Source organism: Cygnus atratus, chromosome 25, assembly GCF_013377495.2.
Source record: "Cygnus atratus isolate AKBS03 ecotype Queensland, Australia chromosome 25, CAtr_DNAZoo_HiC_assembly, whole genome shotgun sequence".
NCBI classification, from domain to species: domain Eukaryota; kingdom Metazoa; phylum Chordata; class Aves; order Anseriformes; family Anatidae; genus Cygnus; species Cygnus atratus.
In genome coordinates this window covers 1,177,764-1,203,572 of record NC_066386.1, presented here as the reverse complement: position 1 = coordinate 1,203,572, position 25,809 = coordinate 1,177,764, and the positions used below count along the sequence as shown (strand labels likewise).

General features: G+C 54.1%; 1 protein-coding gene across 3 annotated transcripts; it reads right to left on the bottom strand.

The window, feature by feature from the left end:
* Positions 1-880: 880 nt before the first annotated feature.
* On the bottom strand, positions 881-25,809 carry CDK12 (cyclin dependent kinase 12). 3 transcript variants are annotated; one of them, XM_035572057.1, is made up of 14 exons: positions 24,749-25,809; positions 18,510-19,391; positions 14,611-14,787; positions 13,622-13,761; positions 12,987-13,157; positions 12,109-12,298; positions 11,171-11,227; positions 10,518-10,619; positions 9,398-9,475; positions 8,815-8,931; positions 8,072-8,203; positions 7,066-7,280; positions 4,907-5,356; positions 881-2,429 (listed from the first exon to the last, which is right to left on the bottom strand). In XM_035572057.1, exons 1-14 carry the CDS (start codon positions 25,807-25,809, stop codon positions 1,744-1,746), a joined length of 4,458 nt encoding a protein of 1,485 aa, XP_035427950.1. In that variant the 3' UTR covers positions 881-1,743. The 3 variants fall into 3 exon arrangements, with proteins under 3 accessions (XP_035427950.1, XP_035427951.1, XP_035427952.1); XM_035572058.1 differs by having other exon boundaries at positions 881-2,402; XM_035572059.2 differs by lacking the exon at positions 881-2,429 and adding an exon at positions 3,521-3,949.

Here is a 25,809-nt window from a genome sequence, read left to right as displayed (position 1 = left end):
GCCTCCCGGCCCCGGCATCGCCCCGCGGGGAACAGGCCCCGAGCTCGGCCCCGAAGGCTCGCGGGGCTGCGCCAGGTCCCGGGGAGGCCGCTCCTGCCCTGCTGGGTTAAGGAAGGCTCCGTCCTCGTGGGGCTTTTCTGGGGAGAAGCCAATTTGGAAAGATAATAAATAGGCATCCGCTTCCTAAGAGGATTCAGCACTGGAACACGGCTTTTCCTTCCAAATTGGATGGGCTCGGGAAGAAAAGGCAGAACAACAACAACAAAAGCTCCAACACGCACCAGCGCTGGCAGCTGCACGGTGGAGAGAAACAAAATAAATTAAAAAAAAAAAAAAAAAAAACCAACTCTGGAGAGGTGACTGCTTTATTTAGTGCGCTCTGCATCTTACACTTCTCTTCCCCCCCCCCCCCCCCCCCCCCGCACATCAGGCATAAACTGGCAATTAAAAAAAAAAAACCAAAAAGCTGCCCCAAACCCCAGACCCGTGCCGGGGATGCGCAGCCCGTGCTGGCGGGAGCCGCTCGCCCTTCCCGGCCGGGCGCATCGGGGGAAAAAGAAATAAAGCCAAAGGCTGCCGGGAGCGAGGCCCCGCGGCCCCTGCGAGCGGTCGGCTCGAACTCAACGAACAACTCCGGTTTCCATAGGAAAGGCCTACTCGGAAAAAAAGCTCATAAATATGTACCTCTGTTTTATTCGTCTCTTTTGTCGAAGTCTCATGGAAATGGGCACCGCAGCGCCCTGCGGGGGGAGGAAACCCACGGGGACACTTCCCCAACAAAAATATTTACGCTCATCCCAAGGGCGGGGGAACGCCGGCGGCCCCGAGCCGCTGCCCGCCCCACAGGCGGCCTCCTGGAGCCTCCCCACCACAACCGGCGTCGGTTTTGTTTTCAAACTTTAATTCTTTCAGCGTTTTGGAAGTCCCGAATGACACAGAATACATATTTTTAAGTGAGGTGTTCTCTTCGGCTCTCGAGAATCTAAAAAAAAAAGCAACAACAACAACAAAAAAACCACTTCCCACTGCAACTTTAGGGCAGGAGAGGTACAAAACCCAAAGAGACCCTTCACGAAAGCCAATTTTCTAAGGCTACTGTCAGAAGAGAAGCGCCCCAGAGCCACGGCAGGGGGGGAGACGTGGCCGGGGTCGGAAACTCAACGTGGAATCGAGCGAGGAAGGGGCCGGCGGGCGCTGCGTGGGAAGGAAGCGGTGTGGGGAAGTCTGAGTAGAAGCCAGTGCCACGTCCTGGCTGTCCACAGCCAAGACAACTGAGCCCAGTGTCCCTGCAGAGATATATTTCCATTTATTTATTCCATTTTTTTTTTTTAATAAAGGGGATTGAAAACATCGCTTTGGGAAGCAGGCTCTCCCTCAGCCCTACCTGCCCCCCGCTTCTCCCTCCGAGAAGCGCTGCAGCCCAGCTTGCGAATTTTCTTTATTTCATTCCTCCACTGCGGCTGGTTTGTTCCATTCCTCCTTTTTTTCCAACAGCTCCCCCCCCCCCCCCCCGCTGGCTCAGGGCAGAGAGCTCACCGTGTTTTTTTGTCACTACCCAAGCATGAGAGGTTTTTCCAGCGCGCCCCCCGAGCCGGGAGCACAGTACGTGGCGGGGCGCCGCAGCGAGGAACGCAACGGGGAGCGTGGCAGCAGCTGAGCGCGGCCCAGCCCTCGCTCTGGCCCAAACCCTGTCGCTAACGGGCGCGAGGCGAGGCAGGGAGAGGCGACGGCAGAGGACAGGGATCAGTAGGGAACCCCTCGGCCCCGTCCCCCGCGCGGAGGCACTCGGCTCGGCCCGCGGTAAGCCTTCCCGTAGGGCGCAGCCTGGGTCGGGGCACCCCAGGCGTGGCCGGTTCCTGCCCCGCTGGCAGCGGCCGTCCCCGCGCCCAGCTCGCCGTAGTTTTGGATTTTGGCCTCCGGGTGCACCAGCGTGTTGTTGCTCCCCTCGGTTTTGGTGAAGGACTGCCCGACCGAGTGTATGGCTACGGGGACTCGTGCGAAGCGGAGGTCCTGGTCCCCTGGGAACTGGACAGAGCCCATGCCCTGGTAACTGCTCGTCTCCCCGAGGTGGCTCACGGAGCCCAAGAAGGTCCTGCTTTTCCCCAGAGGCTGGGCAGAGGGGTCCGGCAGCGTCTGGCCAGAGTTCAGCTCCTCGGCCCCGAATCCCCCCTCGGAGCCCTCGGCGCTGTAAGTCCTGGACGAGTGGGACCTGACGTAGTCCGCGGACCTGGAGGCCTGGTGCTCGTGCGCCGCGTGGCTCTGCGACTCTGCCTCTTGCTGGGAAAAAAGCTGCAGCAGAGCAGCCGTCACGGCTGGGTTCAGCTCCGGCGCTGCGCTGGAGAGGTCTCCTTCGGAGAGAGGCGGCGGCGGCGGCGGTCCGGGGGGCTCGGGGGGCCTCTTCTCTGGTGGGAGAATGCGAGGAGGACATGCTGTGGAAGGGTTACTCCTTTTAAACACCGTCTTAAAAAGCACGCGAGCAGATATAAATACATTTCTACCAAAACAAACGTAAAAGCAAAAAGAGCCCTACCACGCCAGCCCGCTCTCCAGGATGCGCTGGAAGAGAGGCGGAGGATTTTAGGGGCTGGCACTCGCTGCAAGCCCAGCGCACACATCCGTAAACGGCTCCCCCGCGCTCCCACCCAGTCAGCAGCAGCTGCCCTAACACCTGGGCACCCGCAGAGGGAATTCCTGCTCCTGGATCAAAGGCTAAGGCAGGGAGGGAGACAGATGTGAGCCACAGACAGCCCGTGCTCCGTGAAAGCAGGGCCTCCTGCCCACAGGGACACCGGTGACACGCTCGCTGGCAGCCGGGTGCCTGACTGCGTGCCACCGTGCTGGTAAAGGGTTTAGAACAAAACCCAGCCCAAAAAACAGCCCCAAACCCAGCCCCGACCCCATCCCACGCCCCAGCACCAGCTCCTGACTGCGCCCAACACTGATGGGAAGGGGACAGCTACCCCCAGCTGCGTCCCCGGCCGTGTCCCCTCTCTGCCTCCAGGGCTCCTTACCAGGGGCTTCCCGGCTTTGCCTCCTCCCCGACCCTTCTAAGAAGTATTACGGGGTACTTCTCCAGCGTACAGCCCCAAACAACCTCAACCCCCAACCATTTGCATAGCACAGGCTGCCCTGCCACACGTGAAAGCCCGTCCCCTTTCCCCCCCTCCCCGCTCAGACCCGAAGCAACAAGCACTCCTGGATCCAAAGGATCCCTCCTGGCAAGAACAAAAGCACCCTCCTAGCACGCCCCCACCACGATCCTGCTGCTTCGCCTTCCTGAGCCGGCAGGAGAACAAAGCAGCCGGGTGAGGCGGTGCGAGGAGCCCAGAGCAGAGCTCGGGCCCTATCCTGCCGAAGCAGCCGCCCGCAGGACGCTCGCCCCGGTCCTGAGCCCTGCACTGCCTGCGTCTCACTCACCACCAGGATCGGCTACGTGGTGATTAAAGCTATTACTGGCGATGACGTAAGAGGCCACGAACGCCTGACTCGAATCAGATCCTCAAATCATTTGCAAAAGTGGTTATTAAAAAGGTCAAACTTTATTGTGAAAACCAGTAGTCTTCCAGGACCACCCCTCCACCCGTATCCGTCAGTCCACTTTAAAACTAGATTGTATTTAAATCCAGAAAACAATCTTCAGGTAATTTTAAAGCCAAGCTGATTTGGGGACAGCATAGCATTTAAAATAATTATAAACAGAGAACAATGTTATTTAATTGAATCTGCTCTACAATAACCTAATTATCTTCCAGTACTAGGGCAAAAAAAAAAAAAAAAAGCACGATCACAACTGGCTTGTGGTGGGCGGGTGTGTTGAAGGCACGAGAACACAGCACGTTCAGCTACATTGCAGAGGAGTTGTGTATCGGGCCAAAAGAGGCTCCCTGGAGAGTCTGAGACATACTCAGGAGGCGCTTCTAGAATTTGGTGAGGTCGTCACAGGATGTTGCTAATAATTCAAAAAATCAACAGAAAAAAAAAAAAAGACATGGAGACATTTACACTCACCTCTGAAAAGGAAATCCAAGAGATCACTGATACAGTAGGTCTTTACACATGCCTCTTACTCGCTCTACAAGAACCAGCCGTGCGGCTCAACCTCAGAAGTTGCTGAATTTCAGTGCTTGTAAAAGTCAGACTAGGACGTACGGACCAGGCACGCTGAAGCCGGATGCACAGTTCGTGTGCAGAACTGCTACTAGCCTTCCGTTTCAGCGCCCTCCAATATTTCAGTTCTCATGATATTTACAATCCTCTCTGCGCTTTTTTTCCTGTTTGTTTCTTGAGTGGGCAGGCAAGTAGGAAGGGGACGGTGAAAAAATAGTTGGGATAAATAAGACAGGGAAATCTGCACAGCTGCAGATCCAACGCCCTGTGCAAAAAACCCTACCTGAGTGTGTAAGCCCAGTGTGAAATAACAGCAACTAATGACAGGGTGCAGACTAGCAGCTGCTAGGAGTATCAGAGGAAGAACTGACCCGCCACAAGTTCCCCCTTTGATTTTGTTTTTTTTTTTTAGGGAAAAAGCAAAGCCTTTAATCTTCACTGACCCACTCACAGTGGAGTATTATGGGTTTTCGTGTTTTGGAGATCTGAAGCAGACTGGTAAGTGTGCGTTTTGGCTCTTTGCAGTTGTTATAAACCTCCTGAACAGTCCTGTGCTTACCGCAGGGAGTGGGTCAGTGGCTTTCTTTGGAAATCTAGCGCTTGGCCACCACATCCTAGCCCCCAGCTCCTCCCATCCTCACCCCCCTGCCCCGCTTCACGAGCCTCCCTCTGACACAACTCTCCAAACATCTCGGTTCCTCCCGGGCAGTTAAACTATAGGCACTCGTATGGAAGGCTCTGATTGTTCAAACAAGTGAATGGCATCCCAGATGCACAGGCTACGGTCATGAGTATTTACCTGTACTTTCCTCCGGATGCATTGTAGGGGTTTTCCTTGGCCCCCGCTGCTCGCTGCTTTTCTCCCCGTTGCTCTCCTCCAGGGTTATAACAGGCTCCTGGCTCTTCATCAGCTGGCTGAGCAGAACGGCCAGCACGTTCTGCATATCTCCCTGAGCACCGGCTGCTTCTGGAGTCACCTGCTCCTCCAGTGGCTGGGCCTCCGTGGGTGGCTCTTCTATGGCTTCCTCTGCTGCTGCTGCCGCCTGAGACTCCTGCTGCTGCGTGGTGGCTTCCGTCAGAGCGTTGATGGACTGGTTGAGAGCCTCCAGCTGCTGCTGCATCTCCGGGTTCGAGTGTACGTTTAACAGCTGGGCCATCTGGGGGACGCTCAGATCAGTCTGGCTCTGCAGCAAGTTCAGTAAAACAGCCAGCTCGCTCTGATTCAGCTGCTGGGTGATGTCTCCAAGGCCTGCAGGAAACACAAGAAGCATCACAGAAAGGTCAGGGGAAGCTACGTCTCACCAGTCAGTAATCGTGGCACTGCACCAGCCAACACCTTCTCCGTGGGCCTGGGGAAGGCGTGGAATCCTCCTTCTGGAGCCCGTGAGATTGTTTGCTCAGATTTCCCCATCAGCTTGCCCCCTCCAGCCTGCGATCAGCTCAGAACGGCACTGCAGCAGCACCCCGTGGCACTGCTCACACACTGCACTCACCCACGGCTGCAGCTCTGCTCTGTTAGGAAGAGGGAGGCTTTGCCGCTGCCCGCCCAAACCTACCAGAACCACGCACGGCTGCTTGTTAAAATCAGCTCAGCCAAACCTGCCCCCCGTGGGGCCGTTAACTAACCGAGGTCATCCCAAAAATCACAGCAACCACACCCCTGGTCGTGGCAGCGAGCCTGAGATGCGTGATGGAGACCTGAGCCCGTTTCAGTGGTGATCAGAGCAGCAAGCGAGAGCAGTCAGCTCCTCTCGAGGCCCCTGCAGCGCCCCGTGGCCCAGGAGCACTCCCTCCTGCACTAGAAAGCAGGTTTCCTGGGACAGGGCTAAGCTGCTATTTGGGATGGAAGATGGGTGTGTTCCGCTGATGCGGCCAAATAAATTAGGTCAAGCTGAAAGCAATTCCTCACAAAAAGCTGGCCTGGGATCAGAGGGCTCCGTCCTGACCTGTGAGTTTGTCTGAAACGCCTCCTTTAAACGGCATCGCCTCCCTCTGCACCACGCAGGGCCAGAGCCCTCTGAGTGGCACGGGTGGCCCTTTCACACTGACCTTGCAAGCCAAGCTCCTTGGCAAGCACGGCGCGCTGGTTTGGTTTTAGAAGCTTAAAATTAATCCTCCCGTACAAATTCGGCTTCCCTTACTGGTACACAACCGATGCCCAGACACTCGCTCCTCTCTCTGTTAACCCAAGCAGCACCTTTTGTCCATCTGCCACGTTTCAGCGAACACATGGGTTGTGCGTTCCCTCGAGCAAGAACCGTCTTCCTTGCTACTTGTCCGTTCAACATTTGACACAAAGGAATCCTCAGCCCGCATATGGGTTTTCCTCAGGCTTCCAGAGAACAATCGGAATGGTCTGGGCAGCTCTGCGTATCTCTGCACTCCCGGGAATCAACATACCTCCCCCCTCCAACTATTTTTGGGACACCAGAAGGTTGAATGCATTTTGGTACAGTGCACAAGTCCCTGTCCTGGGAGTCTTTAAGACCAGAGGATCTTTTCTCTAAGGAACAATGCTCAATAATATACATTTTTGCCCACCGACCCCTAGTCTGTTATCTCCCATGCCTAATCTTTATATAATTTGATCAGCAGGATCAAACTCCAGTTCATTTGCACGCTCTTTAGATGGCTGCTCCTGCCAGCCTGTTATCTGTTACTTTGCTGGCTGAAGCAACTCTAGGATTCCTCGCATTATTCTTTGTTAAAGCGTGCTTAGGAGCCGATAATATAACTCTGACTTCTGAAGACCAGCCAGAATGCTCTGTAGCCAACAGTTTTCACAGCAGACAAAAAAAAAAAACAGGAAGATTCTGGAATGCCCCTTGTGTAGAAATGTAGGTGAAAGAATCAGACTGGCATGAAGAGACACAAGCACCCCACATCCAGGGGAAACTGCAGACAAAGGGAAGGCAACATATCAAGAGGAGCCCTTCACAGGCCAGACGAGGCACTGACCTACTGCATCTCCAACGCCAGACTCTGTTTTGAGCTGGGCAGGCTGTGAGTGCACAGGACTGCTGTTGTTTTTGACAGTGTCTGTGCTTGTAACAGAGGTAGTTTCTTTCCGAGAAACTTTTGATAATGGTGGCTCCTCCACTGCAATCCCGCTCTGCCGCTGCCGCCGTCGCTTCTTGCTCCACAGCTCGTGGCAGTCCTGCCAGTGGGGAAGGCTGGAAGAGAACAAGACTTGGCAGGTAAGAAACGTGGCACCAAAATAAAAAAACAAACCACGTTTGAAGACCACAGAAAATTATTAGTGCCATCAGAGAAGCACGGATGTTCCTCTAACTGCAGCTCTACTATTAAACCCAGAAGGGGTGAGTGCTAGAACCAGGAAAGGCAGCTCGATTTCCTGTGAATCACGTAATCTGCACTGAGGTCGCACTCCTGAATGGACTGGGTTCGCTACAGTACACACACACCCATCACAAGCAAACTTACACCCAGCTTTGTGAGCACAGTGGCTTTAGCAAGCAACTCATTTTAATAACCCTGAAGGAAGGGGAACCTCAGAAGCTACTTGCTGTACTCGCATGCAAAGTAGCGAGAGCAGAATTTTATAGTCTGCCTAACTGGGGTGGGAGAAAAGAGCTGCAAACAGTGGCTGCTGAGCAGTGTTCGCTCTTCTAGCCAACTAACAAGCCGTATGAACAAGGCCTGGATAAACACGGCCTGGCCAGTCCTCGATTGCACAGAGGACAGGGGTTTACTATGTGCTGCTCTCATATCTCCCAAGTTTTAGAGCACCTTACGAGCATTACGTTGAGCTTTATAAAACCAGGCAAAAATGAAGAGACGACAAGAGCTATCTGCTCAGCCATATCCACATCCAGGGGCAGAGCTGAGAAACAAATCCAGAAATCCTAACTTAATTGTGACGGAAAAAAAAAGGCCAAGTCAGTGATTCCTTCCCAAAACTCAGCAGAGCCCACCACCGGGGAGGATGCCAGCTGGAACTTACTCTGGAGGGGCCATTTTGCTCAGGTCAACGTCCTTAAGGAAGTCACTCTGCAGGGCCTGTTCTGCTGTGCAGCGCTTGCCAGGATCTAGCGTCAGCATGTGGTCCAGCAGGTCGAGAGCAGACGAAGGAATGCTGCACAGAGTTGGAAACACGGCTGAGTTAAGGGGTTGTTCTGAACTGGGGGAGCTGCCAGCTTTCAGAGAGCCACCTCACGCCCAGGAGAAGTCTGTACAGTCAGAATTTATTACTAAGGGATGCACAGCTCAAAGACATCACGACAGGAAACAGATCCACAATATTTTTAGTCTATTTTTTTCCCCATTTAAGAAGAGCAGTCCTGCCACAAGTCCCACAAGCTTATCACGCAATTATCCTCTCCCCCCAGAGAGCACATCTCTGAAGTCACACAGCCTCAGCACTGGGAGGATGTCACGCTGCCAGGCGTGCCTTTCAGATACGGACCGACAAGGCAAGACCCAGCTCAAAGTGTCCCACGTGCGCAGAGGCAGGGATTCCCTCTGGAAAGCACGTGTGGCAGATCAGCTATTTAGTGGACAGTGAGCCCCTTCCAGCCTTCCACAGGTGGAAGAAACCCTCATGGCTGCCTGAGGACACAGGAGAAGCATGGGAAGCACGGCTCCACCCTGCCAGGTACACTGCAGCCGAGGGATGGATCTGTCTCAAGGTAATAGGCGGCCGTAACCCCCACACGGCCGCTTATCCTCTCCTCAGTGGAAACTTACAAGGAGAACTCCTCACGCAGGCGCCTTCGGTATTGCTTCTTGGGTTTCATAGTGTTGAAGTAGGGCAACTTGATGACATCCGGCCACACTGCTGGACAGGGGCTCCCACAGAGGCGGCTGAGAAGCAGAAAAGCAGAGTAAAATCAGCAGGTGAAACGCAGCAAGAAGCAGAAGTGTCACTGAATCAAGTGAAGACATTTCCTTTCTAAGCAGCTCATCATACCGACAGCATAGGTAAACGACAGGTTAAAAAGATGGAATCTGGAAGAGGAAAAATGCTTACCTGAGTTTATAAGCCATCCAACAAAATGAATTTTCAGTGTGAGATGTAATTTAAGGTCATGATTTTTGCGCTCAGCTAACTACAGCAAAGTTTACTGAGGGTGCATATATTAGTGGCCACACACTTGATAGTAGGTATGGACACCTAGATGCTTAACTATTCACATTTGCAGTTACAGTCATTTACTGATCCTATTTTGCAGGCAGATTAAAGAAAGAGGGCTCTTATAATACAGTGACTATGTGCACGAGCAGTTTCTGCAGTACCTCTTCTCATAGGCATGCATGTGCAATGCTTTACCTGATTAATTCAAGCTGAGCCAGTTCCAGATTGGCTTGAAAAATAGGCTTCTTTGTAAACAGTTCCCCGAGGATACAGCTGGAAAGAGGAAAAGCAAGAGGTCACACCAGCAAACCCTTGGGATGATCGTTTGAACACTGCAGCATTTCTGTTCAGCAGCAGGTTTGCCTAAGGAGAGTTATTTGCATCGGGGCTTGTAGTTGAGGACTGACAAACTAACCTACGTGTACAGTCACCAATTCCACGCAGCTGGGAAATAACACTCACTAGTCTGGTTAACACGTCATGGGCTTCACACTAACTCTTTGCAGGGAAAGTAGGATGTGCCAATAGCTCAATAAGAAAAAGACAGGCATCTTTTTCCTCCAGGTTCAGCCCAATTATCCTTCCAACTTTACTGCCACAATCTGGGGGATATCTGCGGGCCCAAATATCCTCAGCTGCCAGGAGCCTGCTGTTTGTCATGGCCAAGCACAGAACACAGACACAGAATGCACACAACACTTGTACAGCTGGAAGGGAAAGAAAAGAAGGAGAGGGGACAGCTCTGGCTCAGTCAGTCCTTAACATCTACCCTGAAGCCTTCTGGTAGGAATGACAATCAGTGCCAAATATAGCAGCAGACTGATAGCGGCACCTGTCTGCTGGCGCTGGGCTGACCCCACTCATTTGGCACAGGACTGCGAATAGCAACGGGACTTCATGGCCAAAGTTTCCAGAAGTAATTAGGAGGGCCTGCCTTTTACAATGCCTTTGTTGTTTGTGTACTAAGCTCCACTAAAAGTTTACCCGTGTATATCACAATGGGATGCACACACTTCAGGAAATCCAGTCCCACTTCTAAATGTTGAATCCTCACGATTTTGGTTCTGAATCACTTGGAAGAGTTTCTATCTTTGCGGCTGAACTGCCCAAAGATAGCTTTAGTTAGGTGACAGCCACCTATTTACTTAAAGCACAGAATTTTGGAAGTATTCCTATACTATTCCAGCTAGGCAGAGTGCTGTCACAGATATTTTCAGAGATTAGCACAAGTCAGAGGCTACCTTCCATCAGAACTACTCCATCCACATGATGTTCCCAGCCCAAAGAGGACAGAAGATACAAACCAGGCACTTACCCACAGCTCCACACATCTATGGCCGGCGTGTAACGCTCCTCACCTAGCAGCAATTCTGGAGGTCGATACCATAACGTAATGACTTTATTTGTGTATGGACGGCTGGAATGGAAACACAAACGTAAATTGACATCAAGAACCGTAAAATCCTTACAAAGGGTAATTATTAATTCCAAAGCATGGAGTTAGGCATGTAAGTAGAAGCAGTGGGCCTTCAAGTGCCTAGACTTTCACAGCACCTGAGTTAAACAGAGCTGCTGAGATATTGCAGCTTTTATAATCTTGCCTAAACGCACCAGACAGCGGGTTGTAGGTACTCAAGACTGAAAAATCCTGACCTGCAAGAGGCAGCAGCATGCTGCCGCAGCTGAATAGTGACCGACCTCAACAGCTCACAGCAAAATGTGGTCCATGGCAGGCAGAGATGTTTCAGTTCCTCATGGGTGTGTCTGTCTAATGGGAGGCTATTAACACCAGCCAGGAGGATTTTCTCCTGACAGCTGGAACTGCAGTACACCACTTACACCATGCTGGAAATCATTTCTCAGGCAATGCCAGGACTTCCAAGTGAAGGGACTACGCGGGTATCAAAAACAAAGGAACTCATCCCACCTAGGTAAGTCATTTCCCTTCTCCTCTACCCCCAGCCTCACCTCTCCTCCGAGCTGTAGAGTCGGGCGAGTCCAAAATCTGCAAGTTTGATTTGCCCACTGAAAGACAAAAACATTCACTGGTTTGAACTGAGCTGGGCTCGCGTGCTGCAAGCAGTAAAAGGGAAGGAAATCCCTCCATGTAGCAGAAAGGCCTAGTCAAGCAGCGTTTGCAGTAATTACTTCTGGCTCTATCAGTCTTAGTTTTTCAGACGCCATTTAATGCTTAAAAGAAATAAAGTACTAATTCAGTCCTATTTCTCTCACCATCCCAACAGACCAATGTCTCAGAAACTTCTATACGACAACCAGACCTGTGGATGCTGTTATGTGCAGTACCATTCTCACAGGTTCAAAGTTTTCTTAAGGGTATCCAGACCACAACTTGATAATTAACAGCAAATGAATAACTGTGATGTATTCTGCAACGAACCATGTTACTGCCAAGCACTATCTGGAGAAGAGAGAATTCAGGGAGAGCTGCTGCTTTTGACCTTAACCCTCAATGGTTTCCCTGCATACCAGCACTTCCAATAAACGGTATTTCTGCCAAAATGCCATGGAGACCAAGGGCACAGGGAGATCCAATTTAAGCTAACACAAAAAGTTAACTACAAGAAGCTGCCAAACAGTTAGCAGAGGGTCTCATGTGGAGAGACTGCTACTGACAGCACGTTACACAGAAGGCTCTTAGGGCTGTTCCCCCTTGCAGAAGGAGCTGTGTTCCCAGCCAGCTGCAGCACCCAGGAAAGCTAACACTTAATTTCAATCGTCTGTCACGTTGCTGGTGGAAACATGCAGGACTTTATTCTTACAGGGGTCCAACACCTCCTATTCCTAAGGTTACTCAAGGTGAAGACAACCACTGAGTGCTTTCAGCTGAACCCAGGGAGAATGCAGGGAAAGGAACTTGGAAAGAACTGTGTCGACTGCCAGGTTACCTGTTGTTCAGTAAGATGTTGGAGCACTTAATATCCCGGTGAAGGAAATTCTTTTTGTGACAGTAATCCAGACCTTCCATTAACTGTTTCATGAAAGACTTGATATGGTCCTCTGAGAAATGTACCAAGCCAGATTCTAGCAGCCCCATTAGGTCATGGTCCATGTACTCAAACACAAGGTAAAAGGCACCTGGTAAAATAAAGAGGAATAATTAAGACAAGAGAGGAGAGACCAAGGAAGAAAAAAGAACGAAAGTACATTCAGTTGTTGAAACACTCTTTTCTTTGTGTGTTCAAGCTGAACATCTGAAATCCGAATGTCCAAATTCTGAACAAATCAGTTACCTTTGAAACAGTCATGTTTATCCAGCCATTTTTTATTTTTAAAAGTTACTTTGTTGAAAAGACTACTGCTATGCACGCCTTAAACTGGTGTTTCTGTTGTCCCCTTCTCTCATGACGGGGAAGTCCACAAACAAACCAAAGCAGGTGGGATGCTGTTGCACCATTCTTCCACAGTGGGAGAGGACAGAAAGCTTTCCCCTGTTGGTGAGTTTGTCAGCACTAATCAGTGCTAAGTGACCCCATATAGGCTTTTTTTCCCTCTAAAATTGCTTCTCTGACTCTATAGGAAAAAATGCAATGCATCCTTTCAAGCCTGTGTCTCCCTCTGCACTGCGACAACGCACAGTAACCAGAACCTATCCTTTGATGTAAGGCCAAATCTGGACGCCAAACTTGCTGGAAACACGCACTGAGGAGGAATGCAACAACAACGAAATCTACAAGCATCGGGATTTTTAGTTTCACACTAACAAACAAATGAAGTTGCAACACCTCTTAGGCTAATTGAAGCCACACCCTGCAGCGAATACTACCTTTGTCCTTCTTGAAATCCAGTGCATCTTGTTTGTCCGTGACAATTTCCTTCATGTTAACAACACTGCGATGGATCAGCTGCCGAAGGATTTTGATCTCGCGGATGGCTGTGATGGGGAAGCCTTCCTTTTCATTGTCCAGTCGCACCTTCTTGAGAGCCACCAATTCACCTGCCAGAACAAGGCAGCGTTAAAGCCTCCGCACGCATCCCTGCTAACAACTCTGGGTTTCCAGCAGGGCGTTGAACACAGCTACAGGCACAGCCAACATCCACTCAGACACAGCGGAGCTGCTTTAGCTACCACCCCACTATTTTTCACTAGCACTGCTCTGTCAAAAGTTATCGCACCAACACAAGGCAGATGACGCCAGGGCTCCTCTTAGTTTGCTTTAGTGGAAAAATCAGACAGGTGAACTTAAATTACCCCAGAAGCAGCTCCAGTCCCTTTCACAAGCTCTGCTCCAATAAAACCCGATAGGGGCACGGCTTCAGTTGGCATCTGTGGCTGCCATGGTTGTGCCTACCACGACCATTTGACCACACACCACGTTGTGCACACTGGATACACAATAACAGGAGCGGAGAGGGCAGCTGGGCACTCAGCAGCATTTCAGAGCCTGAAATGACCTTTACCTGTATCCTTGTCCTTGGCCTTGTACACCTGCCCATACGTCCCCTCTCCAATAATCCCGATGATATCAAACTTGTCCACGCAACGCTTCCCCCAGTCGCTTTCTGTCTGCCGCCTTTCCCCATATCGAGGACAACAGATTCTGAAAGAGGCAAGAGGACTGTTAGACAGCTGAGTGCTCCACCTCACCCCTCAAACACCCCCGTTCAACCGTTTGGGGCTATGCCCTAAAAAACAACAGCAGGATGTGTCTGTGCTCTCATACGCCAGGAGCGTACATTTAAGAGTTTAATGAATTATGCTACGTGATCTCAGCTACTCCAGATCCAGGTGCTGTCATACAGGGAGGTAATCCTACTCCAGAGACTGAGGCACCCCAGCCAGAACACTCTCAGTATCAGCTCTTCCCGCTTCTGATACACACCTGCCAGCTGCGCATTGCTAACAAGCAATGCATTTCTCCTCTTGAGGAAATAAGGAGTACACAGCAGAGTGGAGAAGACGAGCAAAGCGGAGAGCATGCCGCCTTAAATCCACAGGCTTTGAGATAGCAGAACCACTTTGCTACAGCCTTCCTGGGGCATGCAGGTTACTACGCAGATTTCTACACAGATCTCATTACAGACTTTAAGAGAGTAGCTCGAAGAACCAAAGCCGTATCTTTATCTAACAAATATCAAAGAATTACATTACAGTAAGGCAAAATTATTATTTGGAACTTTTCTTTTAAATAAAACCCAACTTTCCAGTGTTTATACGAAGTGCAGTTAGCACCTTGTACAAAAATTACCAAGGGAGCTCGCTGTCTCGACAGTTGCATAAGTTTTGCTACCAAGGGAAGTCGTGGGTGCCCTGCACACAGTCAGCTCTTCTAGGAGCTTCAGCGTGCACCACAGCACTACCGTAAAGTTTTGGAAACCCAGGCTGACACCTCTGAAGAAATACAAAACCCAACAACCAGAAAGAGCTGAAAAAAGACAGGCAGCCTTACTTTGGTCTCTTCTTGAAGGGTTGCTGAGGTGGTGTGGCTGCCTTTGGTTCCGGGGAGTCAGGAGGAGATGGATCCCCCCCAGGGAGCTCTGGAGGGAGCGGGAGGTCCGTGAGTAAGTGTCGTGGTCTCTGCTCTCTATCTTTCTTCACAGGTTTTGGAGGAAGAATCTCTTTTGGACTAAACTCCGAAAAGTTAATACAATACAGGAATCAGACTTAATATCCAATTAACAAACAAACAAAAATTCTACTGTAGGACAAAAGCTCTCTATTGGAGAGCATAAAGCTAGGAGCCCACATTTAAGTGCCAAATTTAGCATAGCCAAGTATAAAACTGGAAAACAGCCTTAAATTTCACAATGATAAAAGTCAGGAAATGAGCGTTACGTTTGAACGCACCATCTTCGAATAAACACGCGGCTCTCCGCAGCTAGAACTTGCTCAATCTGCACAAATAACTGCTGCTTCTGAAGTTCCTGTCCAACTGCTCAGGTTATCAGCCAGCACCCACTCTCCGACCCTTACTTCCTCTATCTAGTCCATTTTGCACTGAAATTCAATGCATGACTTGGTAAGGATCGCTATAAATACAAACCCAGCACTACGTCTCTCTGTGAGCCTCTTAACTTCTTAGCAAGGACTGACACACAGCTCTAACTTGTGCTGAGAAACCAGAACTTTTTTTTTTTTTTTTTTGCAGTTAAATTATCAATGGCATCAGAAGCTCGTCCGTGTACATCTCTCGTGTATGTACATGGCAGGAAGAATTCCTAGGTCCGATTTGGCAGGAATTCTTCTACATGCAACTCTGTTTCACCAGGCAAAGAAAGACTGAGAGGTATGAGCAACCTTCCAAGGTTCATTTTTTTGGGTGGCCAGCGGGGGGTTTGCAGTTTGTCAGCATCAGCAGGTCTAGCGCTCATCAGCGCAGACATCTCCGCCCAGACGAACGCTTGGAAGTGGGTCATTTGTCTGATTTTCCTCCTAGACACTGCCCAATTAACATGAAAAGCTCTTGTGAAATACAGTTAAGGTACAAGCGAGGCAAAGCAAGGCACTGAGATATGTTCTGTAAAGGAACGGGGCAGCAACCACCCCCTGCTGCAGAAGTCACCACGCAGCTGCAGAGCTCAGCACGAGCCACAGCAGCCAGGCCTCCAGAGGAAAACCTTCGCTGGCAGGCGCTGCTAGGAGGAAGAAGATCAAGAAACATCCGAGAAACAACAGGAGCAGGAGAGCTGCGCGTGCTGAAGCTCCCTCCCCGTTATCTGGGAGCGCTTAAGCGTGCAGAAAGGTGCCCAGGGAGGTGAATGGTGCCCAGGGAGGTCACCTCAAAGCAGGAGCCGTGGTGAAGCCCAGAGGAGGCTCTGCAGAGCAGCAGCCAGACAGCCAGCTCGTCACAGCCCTCACACGGGCACTTGCAACGCCGACCTAGCGCCCAGTCTTACAGAAGTTCGCAGTGACAAGAAGGCAGCTCCTTATCTGACTTCACGTTTAATCCACTTCTAACTGGCAGCTGTTTGCTTCCGATACTATATAAATACCTACTGGTACACGCCAAGCTTAGGCCCTCCGGCCCTGCCAAGGTCTCAGCCTCTTTCCAGACCCACAAACATCGATGTCTTCAAAAGACTTCCTTGGGAAGGGCGCAGGTGTGCCCGTGGGCTCCAGCCGCTGGTGGCCAGCCTCAGCTCCCTTCTCTCGCTCTCAGCCCCTTGCTGATGCCCTCTGTTAGCGGTTTACAGCCGCTCGTCTTAGAGCTACGAGGTGGCTGCTGGACCTTCGATTACCACCAGGACAGTCGGGCTTCTCACCCGGCATCGAGAAGGCTAAACGGACCCTTCAGAGTTAGCCAAGCATAAAGATGACAAGGTCCAAAAGCCAGCCCCCTAACAAAGGCTCCCAGAAGCTACCTCCCGTCCTCCCCACCCCGAGACAGCACAGGTGCCATCGGTCGGGTCTATGTTTTTAACTGTTAGTGCTGTGAAGCCAGCCAGAGGTTCCCAAAGGCCTGTGCAAGCTAAGGGAGTTGGTGCAACGCCACAGATGATGTCTGTACCTGCCGGTTCTTGTCTCTGCCCTCCTGCCGCTCCGCTTCCTGCTAGGGGAGGAAGGCGAGGGGACCCGCGGCACACCCCGACCGCGGGGCAGCCCGAAGCTCGCGGACAGGGAAGTCTCACGAGCTCGGCAGGCACCAGGGAAGGCTGGAGAGGCTGGGGAGTCTCTAATTGAAGGAGGTGCGCTTTGTACTGGGATGCTTCAAAGCTTGTTTTTGGACCCTACGCTTACCAGGGCCTCAGAGCGGAGGTGTTTTCCACTCCAAGCATGTGAAAACAAGAGGCTGCTCTAAAAAGTTCTGCTCCTAAGAACGAAGCTGAGGAAGAGCGAACTTCTGCGGTGGTCGGTGCCATACGCACCTGCCACTGGCCTCAGCAGATCAAGTGGAGTTTCCCCATCCTTTTACTGGGAAAAAGTCCCCGAATCCCTTCCCTAAGCTAACAGCCAGCCCTGCCATCGTCCACCCTCCCGAGTTCACGCTGACGGCGGGGATGAAGCACGCTTCCACACACCTGAGCCACACCTGGGCAGGGAACAGGCGCTCGAGGTGCGAGCGGCTGAGAATAAAACACGGAATTCGCAGAACCACTTCTGTGGCTGGAAACGGGAACACAGCAGCAGGATCCTGCTGAGGCGTGCATTTGAGTTGAAAAAGTCTGTAACCTATTAAAAGCTACTGCTCATCACAGGTGCGTTTAAATGAAATAGGTATTAGCTGAGCAGCATTAAACAGCCGAGGAAGGGCAACGCGAACAGGCGCGAGTTTAACTTCTGCGTTGGCAGCGGTGACAGCATTACCCTCATTTACACCGGCACCAGGATGACCCACGAAAAATCAATGAAATTAATCAGAATATTTGTGTTCACTTACACCACGGGGTAATTAAAGCAAATCTTAACTGTCACGTAACACCCTCCTTGTTAAAATCATACAGCACTGACAAATGAGACACCCAATACATCTTCAGCAGTGGTTGGAGAGACAGAAGCTGTTAGGAGAACCACAGCCCGAGCAGAAAAATACCAGTAGCGACCTAGCGGTATCAGAACCACCACATACTCACAACTACAAAAGAAAAAAACTGCTCTTTTCTACTCCCACTTCAGGTGTTCAGCAGGGTTCCCCTCCTCTCCTGTGTGTTACAGCTGTGAGCGTTACAGCTTAACAGCTGAGCTCAAGAGACTAGCCCTCAGGCACTAATATATATATATATATATCTATATATCTATATAAAAAAGACAAAAAAGCTGAAGTTAGGTGCACTTTTTCAGTTTTCAAACAAGCCATGCCTACCCAGTGATTAACAAGAACATCACTGCTCAGGTAATCGAGAGTTACGCTGAACCAATGCCATTTCTTTACCTGGGGGCACTGCGTGTTCAACGAATTTGGAAGAGGCACAGCTCTGGTTCGTGCCCCTACACTGGAGCTGTTAGCTCCTTCCTGTTACTAAGCACAGGTTTTAGGCAAGTCAGGTTAAAAAGCAGCTTCAAAGCAAGTCTGTGCAAATGGCTGCAACGCAACGGGGCGCATAATTCCAGATCTGTGTTTCACTATGAAAGAATATAAACAAAGTGTCACAGAATTTTTGCTAGCCAGCATGAAAACAGAAGCCAAGCCTCTCTTCCTCACTGTGACCGTACGTAACTACCTGCACAGGATGACAAAAGGCTGCACAGAGAGCTGACGAGCCAGAAGCGGGACCAGCCCAGCAGCAAGGCATTTTTACAAGCAGCTCAGTCTTCAACGGACTCTGCAGGACGAGCTAGCGACTGTCTGCCCACCCCGAAGAACCACGAACCTGCCTGCTCGCAAACACAACGAGGACGCTGTGACCTTACCTATCCAAGTCATCTTCCCCAACTAAAATAGGGGGGAGCGGAAGCGGAGGCAACGTTGAAGTTTTCAGGTGTGGGATAGCAGCCGTCACAGACACTTGTGGTTTTGTAGCGACTTGGACAGAGGACTGGGAGTTCACCTGAGAGGATAAAGTAGACGTCCTTGGGTGGGAAGAAGATGGCAAAGACGTTGGGACCGAAGTAGGGACCTGAACAGGAGTCTGTTGGGATGGTGGCAAAGGCGGGACCGCAGGTGACGGAGGCAAAGGTGGCAACGGTGGAGTTGGAGGTGGCGGTGTGGTTGTCGGCAGAGGCGGAGGAGGTGATTTTATGGAAGGTAGCGGGGGTGGGATCTCCTTCTCTGCCGTGTCCGTCTCTTTTGGAGACCGAAGGTCCTCTGCTGCTGCTACAGGCTTTGAGTCTTTTGTTCCCGGCTGTTTTGAATCTCTGACTGGAGCAGGATGTTTCCTCTCCGAGTTCTCCTCTGCCTTGATTTTTGTCGTCTCTGCAGGTGCTTTAGTCTCTGCGTTTGTACACGGTAAATTAACTAGCTCTGTATCTGAAGAAGATTTTTCAGACTTAACAGTTTTGGTGACCTTTTTGGATTCTGTTCCAGACTCCTTAAGTTCAGCTAAGCTGTTCTCCTTCCTAGACAGGAAAACCGGCGAGCCCTTTGCCTCCTTTCCGTCCACCTTTGCGGCAGCTGCCGCCGCTGCCGCTCGTTCCTTCTTCTTCCTGCTGAGCTCTGCCCCCAGGCTGGAGTTGAGCGGCAGCCTCGTGGGCGATATACTGGAATGGCGGCTGCGCGACCCAGACCTCTGCTTTTTGCTGTGAGATGAGTGTCTTGAATAGCCGGGACTTCGGCTTCGGGACTTCACAGACTTCCTGCGGACAGAACAGGGAGATAAATGAAAAAGCATCTCAGAGCCTCCGAGCTACTCACCAACAGCCACGGCTCTCTGAAAACACCGCGAAGTTACCTCCTAGTTCAGGTAGGCCGTTACACCTGGCAGGGGAGACCGAAGATACCCAAACCAGTTCGGGAGTACGAGCTTCAGGTCACCGCGCAGGCTCCCAGCACCAAGCCTGCCCCTACAAACCCCGCCGTTAAGACGAGTGAAGGAGGAAGACTGGAGGAGCCCCCAGGTAAAGGCGAGATCGATGCACGTCCCCAACAGAAACCCGAGTCAAGGCTGTGAGCTGGCAGCGCACAAGTCTCCCGCAGTAATTACGTACAGCTTTAGAGGGAACAACAGATAAAACACGTGCCCTCATGGGAACGCCGCCTCAGGACTCGTCTCACTTCAAGCTAATTTTCCCCCGGTTCTTTTACCACCACCAGAACTTAGATTCGCATCCTGGGGCCCAGGAGAAGAAAACCCGAGAATTTCAATTGTTTGAGGGATGTTCAGAGGGTCTCGGTCTTCATCGACGATAAATGGGCTCTGAATTTGTTAACCTGTGTATGTGCAGAACGGAAAGCGCCACTGAAACCCCCGGTGGTGAGCGCAGCCAGGCAGGAAGCGCCTCGCACCACCAGGGCACGCACAGCACGCGGGGTGAACCCCGTCAGGAGACGGCCGGAACCTCAAACCTGCTGAAGAGCGATTGGGAAACGAGATAAAAGTCAAATGGAACTGGGAACTGGTGCTGCCAGCGTACACGGCAAAACTCCTGACGAGACAGAAGGGCTTCCTCCACCTCGGGAGGAACGAGGGTGTTGCAGGGTACGAGGCAGCAACCAAACTGCACGAGGGGCAGGCTTCGGCGGCCTGAGGAGTTGTGGTAGCCGGCAGGAAAGACTTGAGACCAGATTCTACGAATATTGTAAAAGAAACTCTGCTTAAAGTTGATGTTTACTCCATCATTTACTATTGGGAACGTATCTGGCTCTGAAGGTACAGAATTCTCTTAAAGCACAGCTCCGCAGTAGCTGGAACTCCTCAAAGCACCCCACTGCGGACAGGTGTCAGTACAGCAGACGCTGGCTCACCTGGAACCGCGCAATTAACAACGAGAAGCGCTCCACGAACCAGCATTATCCTGAGACAGCAGAAGTTTGGCAAGTAAGTGGGAAAACTGATTCAGAGCGATGCAAAGCTCCTTGCCAGGCACCGGCAGAGGTGCCTGCGTGCCGCTGGCTGACCCGAGCCCTGCTCCTTGGCGCCCTCACTGCGGCACGCGGGGCCCCCGGCCTCCGGCGAGCAGTGGGCAGAGCACCAGCACCGTACGTGGTCCTTCATCAGCGATGGGAACGCTGCCTCAGGATCCTGACCCTTCCCAAGGCTTCTGCAGAATGAATTAACTGTCTCGGGCTCAGCGTACCGCCCGGGCAGCGCCTCACCTGCCGCATCCCAGCACAGAGCTGCCAGGAGCTGCAGCTGCCCTTGGGTTTTCGCTGTGCTCAAAGACACGGGCAGGCCGAAACGTTCCTGAGGAGCCCTGCAGGTTGTAGCTGACCACAACCACAAGCGGTGCTGGGGGCAGCGCTCCCCGTCGCGTTCTTTCGGGACAGGGTAGGAGGTGGCGGCGCTCCGCTCGCTGCTCCCTCGCCCACCCACCCGACCCCCTAGGGCCGCACCGACGCGGCTGGGCACGGGGCCTCCCTCTGGAGGAGATCGCTCTGCCCACCTGAAGGGAAACCTCTCCAGGAGCACGATTCCTACTGCGTTTGTCACAGGACACCAGCAGGGCACGGGGCTGTGCCCCGGCACCGCTGCCACCCCGGCACGGAGGCGGCTCCGCGCCTTTCCGGCGGCTCGTCCGCCGCTGTTTCACCTGGGCCCGCTCCTCTTCTCCCTCCCTCCAGGCACCGCTCACCCTTTTTCTCCTCAGCTGCGTTACACAGAGCCGCTGTTCCCAGGCGCATTTTCCAGCTCGGCGTTCGTGGCTTTGTTAGACCTGGGAAGGGGCACGGCGTCCAGCAGCTCCTTGGCTTTCCCAGCCCTACCAGAGGCACCGATCCCGCGGTTGTACAACAGACCCTGCCTCTTGCACCACCAGCAGCCCCGGCTGGGCTTGCTGCAGCGCAACAACACTTCCACAACACTTCTTGCGCCGCTGCTGCGCCTTCCAGAAGAGCTACAGGGACACGGAAGGTGCACGAGAGCAGATTTTGCTTTTCAAAGCCGCTTCCTGCCCTCCGGAACGGTGTCGCCAAGGCTCCACCTGCAGCCACTCACGCGTTCCCTGTAACCCCCGCGCCTCCCGGAGCTCTGCAGCTCCACTGCCCGCTGAAGTCACCAGGGATGGGCGGGGGGCAGTTCGGTGGCACAAGCAGATCTTCGTCCAGATAAACGGGGTTAAAAACCACCTCGCTGTCTCCCTAACGCCGGGAACCAGAAATGCAAGACGCTAACCGTGACTGAGTGAGCATAAAGCTGTCAGCGATGGGGAACCATTTAAAAACCCCAATTAGAAGAGCGTTAATTTCTCTGATACGATCCGAGTTAGGACAGGCCTGGGAGGAGGGCGCGCTGGAAGCCTCCAGGCCCGGCGCCGTGTGAAGGAGCGGGGCGAGGAGCTGCTCGCAGAGGTGACCCCGGGCGAGCTGGCAGAGCACGCTGCTGCATCGACGGGCTGCCACACGACCCCCGGGCCCCACGGACACCCCCATACTTCACTTGCCACGAGCTGTAACAGCACAGTGGGGAGCAAACCGGTACCCGGGCGGTCCGACCGCACGCCCCGCGCCCTACCTGCTCGACAGACGGACAAACAGAAGCTGCCATCGGCTCCCGAACGCCCCGCGACCCCGAGCCACGCCGACCCCTGCCCAGCGCCGACCCCTGCCCGCCGCACGTGCCACACCGACACCTGGCTGCTGGGCTTGGTGACAGCACGACCCACCTCCAGGTAGCCGGCCCATCTGGAATTCCTTCCTCTGGTTCTAGCTGCGACGACAACAGTGGCCGCAAGGCGCGGCAAGCCACATCCGATACCCTCCCGACCGACCGACCCATCCCCGTTCCTCCTAAATGGGGAGCAAGCTGCTCCGCGTTGCCGCTCGGAACGCAAACGCCGCTTTCTCCGACCAGCACAGCACTTCGCTTCGGTTTCCTAACGCCGCATTTTGGGCGTGGAAATTAAACGCTAAAAAAAAGCCAAACAACCATATATTTCCAGCCGGCAGAACTAAAGCAGTGCCCCAGAAAGGCCCGCGTCACCTCCCCGGAGGACTCCAGTCACAGCCGGGTGCTCACGGCGCGCGCGCGCCACCGGAGGTGCTCCGATCGCTGCTGCTGCCCCTCGGCTTCTGGAGCCGGCGTCTGACCACGACCTGGCACCGAGGGCTTCGCCGTGCAGGCTGCGAGCTCGACGAGGCAAAGCCGACACGTGAGCTACAGCGCGGGGTTTGCCCACCATACGGAAAACACATCAATTCCCTCCGTCCCTTCGCTGGGATTCACCTCAGGAGCGGTTTCCGAAGGCACGACCCGTCTTTCTTTGGCTGTGCCTAGAGAGAACGGACGGCACCGTGCGTTACGGGCCCAGAGCAGAGCCGGCGGGCACCGCCCGAAGGCGGAGGTGCAAAGAACCCAGCACAGGCCGAGTGTAAAGAGCGAGCAGCCTTGGGATCTCTCTTGGTTCGGGGTCCAGCACTTTGTCAGGGAGTCAGAGCCGCCCTTAAAAAGTTTCCCGCGTGAGTTTGGCAGCCCGGGGAGCAGCGCGAGGTGCTTCTGAGTGGCTCCCACGACCGAGATCCAGGAGAGGCGCCGTGGTTTCCTCAGGACAGATTCAACTCGCCAGTTACGGGGAGAGCAAGCTCCGGGTTCGCCTGGGACACCGAAACGCCCAGGAAAGAGCCCCTCTTCCACACCCCTTCGGTTCCCAGGGGGTTTTTCTCCCCGCGTGGGGCTGAACGCGGACGTTTAACAGGTGCCACAACGCAACCCCATCAGGAAGCCCGCGCGCGTTTCCTACTCCCGTGCTCTCACTCCTCCAGAGGCACCAGCACACAACCTGCACGGGCAGAGCCGCCGGGGCAAAAAGCACCGGGGGCGGGGAGGAGGCGGACACTGGCTGTCCCTCGGTGCCTCCCGGGGTGCACGCAACCAGCAAGGCAGGGGAGACAGCACCGAACCCCAGGCCGCCGAAGCAGAGCCAGATTTCGCGACGCAAAACCGGAGCAGAGCGGGCGGATTTCACCAAACAGCTCCCGGGTGCCAGAGACCACGCGCCTCTTAGAGAGGACAAAGCCTGGAGCTCACTCCCACCGTGGCACGTTGTATTCCTGAAGCAAGGAGAAGAGTTCCGGGGGGAAAGGCTCAATGTGAAAGCCCCCCCCCGAACTCTCTGGGACCCTGCTGATCAGAGACGTGCTGGAGGCAGCCCCCCAGGCCCGGCTCCTGTTCGGAGCGGGGGATGCGGCGCAGCCAGCGCGGGGCAGAGCGGTTCGAAGCTCTCGCATTCCAGGTCACATCTTAATCGCCATGGAGCCGCCAGCAAAGCGCCGCGGCACCCGTGGTGACACAGGGAACTCGCTGAACACCATCTGCAGCTAGAAAAAAACGTTAGGCCGTGTACTTGTGCGGGTAACGGGAAGATTAACGAACACCTGAAATAAAACAGTTGGCGCTGCCTTCGAGAAACAGTTTCCTTCTGCAGCAAACTGCTGCCTAAAGAAAAAAGACAATTACGGTTAAGCCAAAATCAGCCGATTCCTACCCTTGCTCCCCGAATGCCCCAGTTTCAGAACGGGAGCAACCAGCTGCAGAGAAAATAAAGTTTAGGCTGGAAAAATGGAGTTTGCACGGAGTCGTCTAATTCGGGGGAAGAGAAACCCCCGAGTCAGTTCAGAAAGGGCAAACCCCGCTCGAAACAAAGCCGCCTCCTGAAGAGCCCGATCCGGTTTCACACCCGGCAAACAGAGGGAGGGATCCAGAGACAGGTGGAAGAGGTGAGAGCGTTCCCCCCCGGCCGAGCTCCGCCGGGGAGCGCCTCGTGCCCGGAGGAGCACAAAGCTGCCCGCGAGGCCGTGCGCAGGGGGCCACCTCCCTCCCAAGGGGACGGAATTCAACCCCCGAGCTCCTGGGTGCCCGCCGGGGAGGGCTTTCCTGAAGCCCCGCACCGCAGGGCGCCACGAGGAGCCTCCCCACAGCCCTTCTGCGCGGGTCACCGACCCGCTACCACCCCACAGGGCACCCCCTTACCAAAAAGGGGTCGCTCCCCCCGTGCCCGGAGCCAGCCCGGCCCCCCCGCCACCCCGTCCCCGCTCCCCAGGCGGCGCGGAGAGCACGCACCTGGCGATGGGGCTTCGGCTGACGGAGCGCTTGGCGGCGAAGGGGCTGCTGGAGCGCCGGCGGCCGTAGGGGCTGGGCGACCTCCCGCTGTAGGAGCCGCTGCCTCGCTCGTAGCTGGAGGAGCGCCTCCTGTTGTAGGGGCTGACGGACCTCTGCCGGCGGCTGTAGGGGCTGGGCGAGCGGGCGTTGGACTGGTAGGCCACCGGCTCCTTGTAGGGCGGGCTGAGGGACGGCCGGCGCGACGAGCCGCCGGGGCTCTTGCGGTAGGGCTCGTAGGTGCTGGACGTGTGCGAGCGGGGCGGGCTGAGGTCGTACTCCTGGATGTAGGAGGCTCCCGAGGGGCTGTCGTCCAGCTTCGGGCTGTCCGACCATTTCCTGTGGGGGCTTCTGGATTTCCGCTTGGGGCTGTCGGCGGTTTTGTAGCTTTTGGGAGCCTCCCGCTTGCGGTGGCTCTTGCTGCGCTCCTTGTGGCTCGACTTGAGCTCCCGATCCTTCCTGGACTTCTCCTTGTGCGCCTTGCCCGAGCGGGACTCCTTGTTGCCGCTCTTGGACGACGGCGCCTTGGGGTGCTCCTCGCTTTCCAGGAGCCTCTTGGAGGACCCCGACACCCTGTCCTTGGCCGCCCCGGCCCTGCTGGAGGCCTCCAGGCTCTTCTCCAGCTTCCTCTCCCTCTCCGCCTGCTTGCTCTTCAGCAGCTCGCGGACCCGCTTGTGCTGGTGGTGCCGGTGCTTCTGCGCCCTCTCGCTCCTCTCCGCCTTCCTCTCCTCGTTCTCCCTGCGCTCCGCCTTGAGGCCCACATCGTCCGAGAAGGTGTCCGAGTCCGAGCTGATGTCGTCGTACTCCACCAGCGGCTTCAGCACGGCTCCCAGCGGGGCCGCCGCCGCCTCCTGCGCCGCCAGCACCGGCGGCGCCTCCCTGGAGTGCCGGGACTTGTGCCTCTTGTGCCTGGAGGCCGCCCGGTGCCTCTCCTTGCTGCCGGAGCCTCCTCCGCCGGGCCCGTGCTGCGAGGCGCCCCCGCCGCCGCCGTCCCTCTTGCCGCCGTGCCTCTCCGGGTTGGGCAT

Coding starts and splice junctions, on each gene's coding strand:
- CDK12 (XM_035572057.1), bottom strand. CDS start 25,809: ATGCCCAACCCGGAGAGGCACGGCGGCAAGAGGGACGGCGGCGGCGGG. Junction 13,762..14,610: donor CCCTTCAAGAAGAGACCAAA/GTAAGGCTGCCT, acceptor TGCCTCTTTCAG/AATCTGTTGTCCTCGATATG. Junction 8,932..9,397: donor GCTCAGCTTGAATTAATCAG/GTAAAGCATTGC, acceptor TCTGCTTCTCAG/CCGCCTCTGTGGGAGCCCCT.